An 11,991-nucleotide genomic window follows, 5' to 3' on the forward strand; every position below is an offset into this window, starting at 1 on the left:
CCCAGGCCCAGGGCACCTCCAGGGTCCCACCCCCCTGAAGCCCCCCAAGGCCAGCCTCCCTCAGCTCCTTCCCCACATGGGATTTAGAACCACCCTCCCCACCAAGCACAGAACATGCAACACAGAGAACGAGGCCCCAACAACTTTATTTCCATATCAACTTTGGCTCCCGGCCACTGAGAGGGGGGGCAGCCTCAGAGGGGGGTCCTCCCAGCAGCCCTCCCCTCCCACCCCACCTCAGGCCAGTCCATGCCCTCCCAGGTGGGGTCAAGACCCAGGAAGAGCCACAGGCCTCACCAGGCTGGCTCCTTCCTGTGGTCCTCAGGCCTCCACCGGCCCTAGCTGGCCGGCCCGAGACAGACAGACGGGTGGGCGGGGCCGCAGTGCCCAGGTCTGGGCCCCAGGCCGGGCGGAGGACGAACCAGAAGGCAGCCCGGGGCGGAGCGGCAGCCAGCCCCAAGGCTGGGGGGCCTGGGGTGCAGAGCCAACAGCCATCAGGCCGAGCTGGGTCTTCCCGGTGAGTGTGCAAGGACCCTGAGCCCGCTGGAGGCCCGGCCCAACCCTCCATCAGACAGACAGACAGACAGACACACAGGCAGACAGGTGGCGTATTGAAACCAGGGAAGGAGAAACCACGGAGCGGCAGCACCCGTCAGGCCGTGAGCGGGCGGGTGGGAGTGCGAGTGTGCGCGGGGCCGGTGGGGAGGTGGGCGGCACGTCCTCTCCCAGACGCTCCTGTCCTGCCGCGGGCAGGCAGCTACAGCCTGGCGGCCTCAGCCAGGCCCACGCGGTTCTCGTCGCGGTCGAACACCGTGTAGTAGCGGCCAATGAAGACGTCGCCCAGGATCCAGAGTGGCCCCGCGGGGGGGGGGATGTCCATGCCCATGAAGCCGCTGAGGCAGATGGTCTTCCCGCCCTGGGACACCTGGGACCAGCGGAGTGTCACCGGCTGGCTGGCCAGCGCCCAGGCCCCCACCTCCGTCCCCCCGGTCCACCCCTCACCTTGAGTGTGTAGTCCTCTGCGCTGAGCTTGTAGTCTTTGCCCCCCAGCTGCATGGTGACCTCGGGCAGGCTGGACACCTTCTCGCAGGGGATCATGTACTGAGGGAGAGGGGGCAGTGAGCGGGGGACAGCAGCCTGGGGCCCCTGCACCCGCCGCCTGCCCGCCCGGCCCGCGCACCTCTCCCTGGATGAGTGGCACGGCCCCAATGGCCTTCTGCAGCTCGCGGACCTCCTCCACGGGGCCCACGAGGAGGGAGGTGCCCGTGTCCACGATGGCCTCACAGCCCTCCTTGCACAGGGTCAGGCCACTGCCCACAGCCACCCTGCGGGGGGGAGCGCTGTGAGCCCCTAGGCCCCCCACTGTGTCCTGCAGGACACTTCCCCTTCCTCTCGCCAGGACTGGCCGGGGGGGGGACTCAGGTGCCGGGACCCGCAGCCACTGTGTAGCCGAGAGGGCACCGGGAGGTGACGAGGCACCCAGGACCGTGGGGCTCAGGGTCCAGGCCCGTCCCGCTGCCACCACCCCCTCCCAACCCCAGCCAGAGCCCGAGGGGCTGTGGGCCGCATGGCTGGCAGAGGGCCCCAGCCCAGCACTCACTGATCCATGTGGACCTGCCAGTAGGCCTTGCGGGTGACGTTCAGGTAGGCGAGGGGGCCCTTATAGTACTTGGCGTCGGTGCCACCCAGCATCAGCTCGCCCCCTGGCTGCGCGCTGGGGTCCCTGGGGGAGAAGAGTGGGCAAGTCAGCCCCTGCCTGCCTAGGGCCCAGCCCGAGGACCTGCTGGGACAGGGACAGGCTGGGGCCAGGAGGTCAGAGGGCCTGCCAGAGCAGTGGCCTTCCTGGGCCCACAGAGATGAGAGGGGCTCAGACTCCACACCCTGTGTGGGTAGTGGGCCAAGCCCCATGTCCAGCCAAGACACTGTGCCTGGGCCTCAGTGCCTCCCGGTCTACTGGCCTAGGACAACCAGAGTCAGGCCAGTGGCCACAAGGGAGAGAATGCTAGGAGCCCAAGGAGTGGAACCAAGGAGGACTTCCAGGAGGAGGTGCACCAGGCAACCCCGAGAGTTGAGCCAGCTTGTTCCTGGCTCTAGACTCATGGCCTTGCACCCCCTGGGCTGTCAGCAACTCAGGGGCCACATCTGCCCATCACCACAGCTGGCTCTGGTTCTCACAGAAGCAAGACCCAGTGACCAAGACTCTGGATGCCCAGCCCGAGCATGTCCCCTGGGGAGACAGAGGCCCCTCTAGGGGTCGCTGCACCTGCCTCCAGCCCGACGGCAGGGGTGGGGGCCCACGGCCTGCAGGCAGGACCGGGACCGCTGACTGTAGCCCAGCCCGTCTCCCCAGGCTATACCGGAGGTGGCGTGGGCCCGGCCCGCCCACCTGTTCAGGTAGAAGGAGAAGATGTTCTTGTCCACCAGCTTCTGCTCCATCAGGTTATCGAAGACAGGCACCACGTTGTTGACCGAGATGCGGGGGTAGGCCATGCCCAGGATGCCATCAAACTTGGCCGCGATGAAGGTGATGCCTGGCTGCTTGGTGGCCTCCCCGAAGGTCTGCTTCTCCACCTTGACGCGGCCCAGGTCCGACGTCGCTGCATTACAGGGCACCTGTGGGCCGTGGGGGGGACCAGTGAGCCCAGCCCTGGGCCCCAGGAAGGCCGTGCCAGCCCAGCCGCTGCCCATCACCTGGCACGTAGGACCCCAGGGGCTGGGGGCCGGGACCTACACTCTGGCAGACCTGCTTCAGCAGGGATGAAGGGGAGCACCCAGCTAGGCCCCAGCAATGCTCCTTCTCCACCCCAAGTGCCTCCCCACAGCTGGGCAGCTTCTGCCCTGGGCTGGCCCAGGAGGCCGGGACCCCACGACCTGGCCCGCCAGCAGAGTCAAGGCCACGAGGCCCCTCCCCGAGCCCGGCTGTGGCTGCAGGCGGAGAGCAGGATGTGGGGACAACGGCTCCGTGCGCGTGACACTGGAGGAGGGGAGTGTGTTGGGCCACATCCTGCTCTAGACCCGGAGAGAACTGGGGGCACCCAGCACAGACACGGCCCACAGAGCGCCATGAATGGTGCCCATGGGTCCTCGTGCGCAGGTGCAGGCCCCCCCATGTCTGGGACGAGGGTCGGACTGCCAGCGACTGCCTGCCTGGGACCCCAGGGGCTGGGGCTGGGAGGGGACCATCTCTCTTGGCTCCTCGTCCCCCCAGGACTCCCAGGCCAGGCCCTGAGCCAGCTCTACACCCAGGACAGTCCTCGAGGGGGGAGCACGTCCTGTACCCCGCCCCGAAGACTCGTTTCTGCCGGCCGGGCCCCTACAGCCCCCTCCCTTCTCTTGCCCCCCAACCCACTGCAGCGCCCTCCGTAGATATCCCTCTGCCAGCTGCCCGCGGGGACCCCCACGCCTCCCCAGCGGCAGGGACGTCCCTCACAGGACTGGCCTCCCACAGCCCACCGGCTGGGGGCCCGGGCAGAGGCCCCCGGTCATCCCTCAGCAGGTCCCAGTCCCAGGCCGCACCTGGCGGCCGAGCCCCAGTGGCCACCTGGGTGTGGAGACCCTCATCCTATCAGCAGCACCCGCCCCAGCGTCCCGTCCCAGGCCTCCTGGCTGTCTGCCGGGCCTGCCGGCCAGGCCCCCGCCCTCCCCGTCACCGCGGCGGGAGCACCCCCACCAGGACAGGCGCCCAGCTCACCGACACGGTGTCCTGGCTCAGGTACCCGGACAGGCTGCCGGAGCCATAGTGGATGTCGAAGGTCGTGCCGTTCTTCACGTACGTGCTGGACTTGCCGCTGTTGTACTTGTGGTGAATCCCTGTGGGCGGGCCCGTCAGCTGGCCGCCACGGCCTCTGGCACTCAGCCCCACCCTGGGCCGGGACAGGGAGCCCGCACCCCAGCCTAGGTATCCGCCCTGCGGGCGACCGGCCCGGGGCATGCTCTGTCCTCGCCCCAGTCCGGGCTGGTGAGAAACCGGCTGGCGTGGACAGGCTCACCGGACCGCAGGGCGGCACGCTGCCCAGGTGCCAGGCAGGCCCGCGGCTGCCCTCCCCCCCCCCGAGGCCAGCCCACAGCCACGTCCCAGCGCCTCGGGGAGCATGTGCACCCCCCAGGGCCCCGGGACTCACAGCAGGCGAAGTCCAGCAGCTTGCAGTGGATCGAGGGCACCCAGAGGTTGGAGGAGCCCGTGTCAAAGACGACCGTGAAGCACTGCGGGGGGGTCCCAATGCCGATCTCCCCATAGTACTGCGCCTGGGGGGGCCGGAGGGAGGGAACCCAGGAGGGTCCAGACCTGTGGTGAGGCTGTCTACCCCCCTGCGACACCCAGACCCTGGGTACAGCCCCACCCCTGCCTGACCAGGGTGAGAGTAGACACCCTGCCCCCCCACCCACTTGAAACACGAAGCCAGTGGTCCAGTCCGGACAGGCTCTCCTGGCCACCTGAGGCTCAGGTGGAAGGGAGTCTGCAGTCAGGGCTCCGGGGCCCCGAAGAGGAGAGTCTCCCAGGATGGGGGGCAAGACCTTAATCTGGGGCCTCAGTTCCCACCCTGTCCCTGCCCCTCGGGGCCAAGCCTGGAGGGCTCCCAGGTAGAGGGGCTCTGGTGGCTGAGGGAGAAGGTGCACCCTGCAAGCTCACAGTCCCCAACAGCCCAACCTCTGCCGTCACCGCCCTGGGCCTTGGTCCCCATCTGGACGCACAGGGAGCAGGGGCAGCTTGGGGTACTGCAGTGTGCGTGGGGGCCTGCATCCCTCTGAGACTCCAAGGCAGGCCTCATCCTCAGCCTTCTCATAGGTCAGAGAGTATGGACGTTGTTGAGTGTGGGGTCAACGGGGCCCTGCCTGCCTGGGCATCCCTGTCCCTGGGGAAGAAGCCTGGGACACTGGTTGCCACAGGGGTCTGGCACCTGTCCCTCTAGGGCACCTCTCTGGCCACTTGGCTCCAGGGGGCACCAGCAGCTGCTGAGTCACGACCCAGCAGAAGCATCCAGAGTCGGGGGATGGAGAATGACTCAGCAGGCGCGCGCGTGTGGGAAGGGAGGACAATTGGGTACTGGTCAGCCGGCGCCTCCACCGGCCCGGTCACATGCCCGAGAGGCTCCAGCCAGCCAGGACAGAAGGCACGGCTACCTGTCCCAACCCCAGGGGAGCCAGAGGCTGGAGGCAGCGAGAGGGTGGCTCCCTAAGACTCAGGGGAGGGGCCCAGAGCGGATGTGCCCACAGTTGGGAGTAGGCTGACCTGGCCCCAGCTTGCTGTGCGGCTTCCAGAACTCTCCACCTCGGAGCCTCTATTCCAAAGGATCGGGCCAGGTCACAGGTGGCCCCAGGCCTCCCAGTAGGATGGGCAGACACCCAAGAAGGTCCAAGGCAGTTACTGACACCCCAGCAGGCAGGCCCAGATACCCAATCTCCACGACCCCAGGGCCCCACCCTCTCTGGAGAGGGAGGCCTGCATCTGGTTCCCACTCCTCCACGCCCAGCCAGTGGCCCTGGGCCCAGGCCCCTCATCTGTAGCGGGTGACTCTGTCCCCACTCCCCACAGCCTGGTCTCAATGAGAGCCCAGCCCAGCCCTGAGCCAGTCAGTAGCCTCCAGGGGTAGGTGCCGTGGAGGTGCCAAGGCCTTGCCAGCAGCGCAGACCCCCAGAGGGGGCGAGAGCCCAGAGGGGGTGAGAGCCCAGAGGGGGTGAGAGCCCAGAGGGGGCGTGGCCAGAAGCCTCGCCCCCAGAGTGCAGGTGCCCACTCAAAACTGCCGGCAGCTGAAACAAGAGCGGTTCACCACAGTGCTGGCCCGTCCCCCGGGACTCCCACTACCCCAGTGTTTGTGGTGAGCCGGGCCCTGCCCCCACACTCACATCCATGTAGTTCTTGAGCATCTCAGGGACGGGGCTTCCGACCAGAGCGGGCTCCCCCTGGGTGTATTTTGAAATGGGGCCCTTGGCGATCAGGTGCTCCACAGGGCCCGCTGCCTCTGACATGGTCCGGCGGATGGACGTGAACTTGTGCAGTGGGATTCTGTCAAGAGAGGGGGTCAGGGCTCCTGAGGGCGGGACTCGCCTCTACCCTCTCCTGGACCCTCTGCTCCTACACCCAAGCAGCTCAGCTGGGGGCGGAGGGCGTCTGCTCCTCCCCCTCCTCAGCCACCAGGGGCTTCAAAGACCACTCCCCCCCCGTCTTCAGTCCCCACTCTGGTCTCTTCTGTGCCAGTGGCTGGTGGCGTCTATTAGGCGTCAGTGGCCACCTGTCATCCCTGCCCAAAGACTTCCGAGCCCCATCTACCTGGCCCTACGGCCATGACCCCACATAGACCTTTGGTCCCCATCCCCTTCCTGTCCTCCCCAGGTGGCCACCTCCGGGCATCAGATGACTTCATCGTCACCCTCTCTGAGAAGACCTCCTTGACCATCCTCAGTTGCCCTTCGCAACGCCCTGTCTCCTTCCATCACCTGACCTGTCACTCTGTCTTCCCCAAGATACAGACCCCGAGGGCTAGGACTGTCCCTGTGAGGGGCGTCTGTGCTTGCAGCCCGCCTGCTGCCACATGTGCCCCCATGGTGCCCCGCTGGGACCCCCAGCACGGGGGCCCCCTGGAGAGTGAGTGTGGGGGTCCCTGGCTCCCTAGTCTGAACTTTCTCCCTGCCGTCCTGGTGCAGAAGGCGGGGCAGCAGGGCACACCTGAGCAGGTGAACCACTGGAAGAGGAGGCTCCGGGCCTGGGGCAGGGGCTAGGGGGGATTCAGGAGTTCTAGGTGAGGGCCAGGAGGATGGGACTCCAGCCTCTATGGGCTGCGAGGCTGGGAGAGCCTGAGGTCCCGCCTGTGGGGGAGGGACATGTCCCCAGGAATCAAGGGAGCAGCAGCCATCAGTCTCCGGGGCCTGGGTGGTGTTGGGGGCTCTGGCTCAGCCCCCCTGACCTGCCCTGCCCAGCCCAGCCCAGGGAGCTGCAGGCTCACTCCCCTCTACTCTCCATCCGTGGGGGGAGGTCTGTGCATGGGGCTGAGGCAGGATCAGGCCTGCTCCAGTTGGGGCTACTCACCCCAGGTCACAGCCCACGCAGAGCAGCCCTTGGGCAAGGCTCAGCCCCACTGGGCCCCCGGCCAGCTCCCCAGCCTATGATCTCACCCACCTGCCCACGGGCAAAAGGCCAGCAGCAGAGGTGGGCCCAGGCCTGACACAAAGGGACCCTAGGGGCGGGTGGGGGCAGAGCCAGGGAAGGGTGGGCCCGCAGGAGGCCCTGCAGGGCGGGAGCAGGCGGTGGGGGGCTGCTCAGCCTGTCTGGCACAGCAGGGCACAGCCCTCGTCCAGGCCCGGCCGCCGGTGGCCTCGCCTGGTGCAGGGGCGCAGGCGTGAGGCCAGCCGGCCTCAGCGGGTCGCCCGACCCTCTCCTCGGCCTAACTCCCTGCCTGTCCCTCGGGCATCCGGGCCCCCAGGCGGAGGGGCCGGGGGCGCCGAGTCTCCCAGCCCGGGGCCTGTGATAAGGCCCCACAGGGGAGCCAGGGGAGGGGCCCGCCCAGTTCAGAGAGGGCACAGTGGGGCCGCACCCGGGGAAACGGCTGCCCAGGCTCGGCGACCCCCGGAGCCAGCGCCCGCCCCACCTGTCCCGGCGAGGCGGGGCGGCCCGCGGTCACAGCCCCGCGCCCCCTACCCCACGGGGATGGAGGCAGGGGTCTCCGGCTGGGCGTTCTTGGGCGAACCCTGCGCCGAGGCTGCGCAGGGTCCCAGGCCGGGCGGGCGGCGCGGGGACGCGGGGAGGTCGCTGGCGGCGCGGGGCTCCGGCGCCCCTCACCTGATCAGCGCGGCGGCGGGCGCGGCCAGGAGGCCGAGCAGGAGCAGCAGCAGGCGGGGGGGCTGCATGGCGGCGGCGGCGGCAGGCTCGGCACCGGGCGGCCGGGTCAGAGCGGAGCACCCAGAGGTCGCGCGCTTATAGCCGGGACGACGGCGCCGGGGGCCGGGTCAGCTGACCGTCTTGTTTGCACTCGGGCAGGTCACGTGCGCCGCGGCCGGCGTGCGCGGGGCGGGGCCTGGGCGGAGCCACGCCGGCCACGCCCCCTGCCTGCTGCGAGCTCTCCCGGCTCTGCCGGCGCCTGGACGCGCCCCCGCGCCCGCACCTGCCGGGTCCCGGCCTGGGCGATCGGGCCCCGGGCAGACACAGGCGGCACTCCGGCCTGAGCCGAAGGGTCGGGGACCTGGAGCCCGGACGCCTGCAGCCGGGCGAGACCCGGAGTCACGGCTCCTTCCAGCCCCAGGCCCCGGGGTGTGCATGGATGGGGCTCCGCAGCCCCCACTCCTCCCAGGGCGCCCCGCTCCGCCTCCCCGCACTGCGCCCTCCGCCGGGCGCCCTTGTGCATCCCAGCCCTCCTTTGCCCCGGGGTCTCCGGGTACCGTCAGGTACCGGAAAGCTCCAGCCCTTCGGCCTCCCTCCCCGAGTGCCCACGCCCCCCGATTTATTCCCACCCCCACCCCGCTCCTCACTTCCCACCTCCCAGAGCAGCCCCTGGCCTGGCCCTGGCCCGCCGCCGCCAGCGCTCAGCCCCGCAGCGGCCAGGACCCCCGGTCTCCCCTTCCTGCCCCGTTGGGCGTTTGGTGTCTGGGGCTGAGTTCACTGTCCGAGGAGAGCACCAGCTGCGTCCCTCGGCCCCCGGCCCAGCCAGAGGAGGGGCAGGCCTTAGCCTTAAGGACGAACAGAGTTGGAACAGGTCATTTTGGAGAAGGTCACGTCCACAAAGAAATTCAGTGGAGGAATGTGCGAGACAGTGCCCACTGTCCCAGAGGCCTTCAGGAGGGGCGGGGAGGGCGTGGGGGCTGGTGCCCGGCAGGCTGAGATCCTTGACCTCTCCCCTGGGGCAGCGGCTGAGAAGGGGGGCTGGCTGGGGGCCGTAGGGTGCGGAGGCCCCACCCCGGGAGGAGGCTGCCTGCCGGTTCCCACAGTGCGGAGCGGGACCGTCTTCCCCTGTTGTTCCCGGGGTCCCCGGCACCCAGAGCATTGCCTGGCACGTGGTGGGTGCTCAGCAGTCAGGTGGGGGGGGCACAAAGGGGTGCTCGGGGTCCCAGAGGTACCGACCCACGAGCTCAGGGGTCCCTCTGTGGTGGGCAGCACCTTGGGACTTGATTCAGGGGCTGGGGCCCAGGCTGGGCTGACCTCTGCTGTCCAGCACCCGCAAGAGGCCCTCTCCTCTTAGCACACAGCCTCTCTGGCCCAGACCCTGTGACCCCCAAGTACCCCTGTGGCTTCAGTCAGGCACCTAGGGGCTCCCTGGTCTTTCCAGGCCAAACGGCTCCCAGTCATCGACCCCATCAGAGCTATTTGTGGCATGATTGGTCAGAGAACCCTGTCCCCTGTCCCCTGTGCCCTGTGCCCTGCCAAATGTGGGGCAGGGCCAGAAAGAGGTGCCCCTTGGGCCACAGGCAGGCCTGGTGGGGACAGGACCCCCAAGTCAGCTGGGCAGGTGCGAGGCCAGGGCACAGCTCCTGGTCTCTGGGTTCGGGCCAGGGTTAGGGAGTCCGGGGGGAAGCCATGGCCCAGGTGGGGAGAGGCTGCCCAGGGAGTTGGGGGTGAGGGGTGAGAAGCCATTCCTCCTGCCCCCTCCTCAGATGCCCGGCAGGTCACCGCTCCCACAGTTAATTGTGCAGCACCCACCACGTGCCCTGGGTGCTGGGACATCACGGGACCCACCCAGGAGGGAGTCCCTCCCTCGTGGCATTCACGTCCAGGCCGGGTGACACCACATAGACTTCTGGAAGGAGACAGGGACTCAGGCAGAGGGAACCCGGGGCAGTGGAGGGGCACAGAGTGACAGGAAGGAGGGTGTTGCAACGGAGAAGCCTCATGTGATGGGGCTGCCTGGTGGGGGACGGTCAGCTGAGCAGGGCACAGGCAGAAGGGGGAAGGGATGAGGTCAGAGGTCAGAGAGGAGGGCCCTGGTTTGTCCCTGAGAGGGATGAGCTGGAGGAGCCTGGGCAGTGTCACTGGGTGCTGGATGCTGGGGGGAATGGGAGCGGGGCTAGGAGGCGAGGGTGGCCAGGGCTGGCCAGGCAATGAGCCAGTGAACAGTCACTCTTGGGACCTGTTTTTGAGGCAGGGCCATCAGGGTTTGCTGATGGCTGGGACAAACGGTGTGCGATGGGGGGTCCACACGCACGAAGGGTCTGTCCAAACTAGGCGGAACGACGGTGTATCATTGGCCATGATGCATGCAGAGGAGGGGCCCCGGAGCAAGGCTGGAATCCCGGTTTGGACGTGTCCCCGTGAGAACACCCAGGGAACGCACAGCGGCCCTGGAGTGACAGCAGCGGTTGGAGTTGGGAGTTGAGGGGACAGATCCAAGCTGAGACGGGAGCTTGAGCATCCTCACCCTCAACAGCATTTAAGGGATTATCCTAGACCTGAGTGAGGGCTGAGACAGAGGCAAGAAGGGGCCCTGGGGCCTCCTAACCTGAGGAGTTGTGGGGGGGGGGGCAGGGGAGGGACCGCACAGGAGATGGGGCAGGAGCTGCTGGGACCAGGGACCAGGAGAGAGGGTCCCCGGGAACCCCCGTGACGGAAGCCGCACCAGGGAGTGCTGACCCCTGGGTTTAGACATTTGACCTTGAGGAGGGCACCCCAGTTTAAGAGAAGGGCTGTAGAAAGATCCAGTAGCCCAGACAAGCAAGAGGGTGAGGGAGGTGGGACGGAGGAGTCTCATGCTAAGCGGTGGGGTGGGGCCCTCAGCAAGGGTGCATTTGGGTGGCAGCGTCTGGTCTTCCCTCGCAGCGCACCTCAGTCCCAGGTGGGTGAGAGAAAGACTTGCCCGTGGTGAGCCCTGGAGGGGAGAAAAGACAAAGGAGACCGTCTTCCTGATCTGGAGTCAGCGGGGGCTTGTGGTTTAAACCGGAGGCAGGCAGAGACCAGGGTGACCGTCAAAAAGAAAGGCCCCGTTCAGAGACTGAAGAGACGAGCCACCCACTGGCCAGCGCGCACCTGGTAGGGAACTGGGGTCGGATTGTGCAAAGGGTTTTGAAAACTCAACTGTAAGGCCGTGAACAACGCAACAGAAAGACGGGCAAGGATCTCAACAGACCTGTCACCCGCAAAGAGCTCAGGGGAACAGGCACGTGAAAGGCAGTTGTGTCATCTGGGAAGTGCACATTAAAGCAACAGTGAGACACTGCCACACGCCCATCAGAGTGGCTGAAATCCAACACGGTGACGACACCGGTCCTGGGAGGATGGGGAGCAGCAGGAGCTCACCCACGGCTGCTGGGAGTTTGGCCAGGGCAGCCACTTCGGAAGACAGCTCAGTGGTTTCTTATAAAACTGAGCACCCTCCTGCCGTAGGATTGGCCACTGGGCTCCACGGTATTTACCCAGAGGAGCTGGAAACATATCCACACGAAACCCACACGTGGGTTGGGTCCAATAGGTGATGGATGGATACAGGGGCCCATCCAGACAGAGTCCAGTTATTTAGTGACCAGGAGAAATGAGCCGCCAGATCGTGAAAAGACACAGAAGAAACTTAAGAGCACATCACCGGGGGAAAGGAGCTCCCCTGAAAAAGCCGCACATCGTGGGAGTCCCGCTCTGTGACACTCTGGGAAAGGGAAAGCTCAGCAGACAGTGAAGAGATCAGGGGTTGCAGGGTGGGCGGAGCCGGGGTGACCGGGGGGAGCCCCGAGGATTTTAGGGCAATGGAAACTGCTCTGCCTGAGACTGGAATGACGGACAAGTGACATTATAGATTTCCCAAAACCCACAGAAGATACCACTCAAGGCGCAGTGAGCATTTTGGTTAATAACAATGTATCCACCGTGGCTCATCGATGATAGCAAATGGGCCACACACAGGAGACTGTGTGTGTGTTTGTGTGTAAGGGAGGGGGGGAGAGAGAGAGGATCGAGGGACCTCTGTCTCATCTGCCAACTTCTCTGTACGGGCAAAACTGTCCTAAAAAGTGAAGTCTGTTAATGGGGGAGAGGAGCACCGGTCTCTCATGGGGAAAAGTGATGTGTTAGACTGTGCTGCC

The 11,991-nt window shown here is 66.8% G+C and overlaps 1 protein-coding gene across 1 annotated transcript; it reads right to left on the reverse strand.

Annotated features, from left to right (window-relative positions):
• Positions 1-566: 566 nt before the first annotated feature.
• CTSD (cathepsin D) lies at positions 567-7,853 on the reverse strand. The gene is made up of 9 exons (XM_090292726.1): positions 7,775-7,853; positions 5,845-6,004; positions 4,122-4,245; positions 3,692-3,810; positions 2,387-2,613; positions 1,601-1,723; positions 1,181-1,325; positions 1,003-1,101; positions 567-925 (listed from the first exon to the last, which is right to left on the reverse strand). The coding sequence occupies exons 1-9, from the start codon at positions 7,840-7,842 to the stop codon at positions 758-760; spliced, it is 1,233 nt and encodes a 410-aa protein (XP_090148852.1). The 5' UTR covers positions 7,843-7,853; the 3' UTR covers positions 567-757.
• Between the last annotated feature and the right edge of the window lie 4,138 nt (positions 7,854-11,991).

This window comes from Furipterus horrens, unplaced genomic scaffold, assembly GCF_987537825.1.
Source record: "Furipterus horrens unplaced genomic scaffold, mFurHor1.1.pri manual_scaffold_2, whole genome shotgun sequence".
In the NCBI taxonomy this organism is placed as follows: Eukaryota; Metazoa; Chordata; class Mammalia; order Chiroptera; family Furipteridae; genus Furipterus; species Furipterus horrens.

What these genes read in the sequence shown, in the direction of transcription:
- CTSD (XM_090292726.1), bottom strand. Translation starts at nt 7,842, where the DNA reads ATGCAGCCCCCCCGCCTGCTGCTGCTCCTGCTCGGCCTCCTGGCCGCG. An exon ending in TGAGCCAGGACACCGTGTCG is followed by an intron (nt 2,614 to 3,691) that starts GTGAGCTGGGCG and finishes CACGGCCCACAG; the next exon opens with GTGCCCTGTAATGCAGCGAC. An exon ending in TGGCAGGTCCACATGGATCA is followed by an intron (nt 1,326 to 1,600) that starts GTGAGTGCTGGG and finishes TCCCCCCCGCAG; the next exon opens with GGTGGCTGTGGGCAGTGGCC.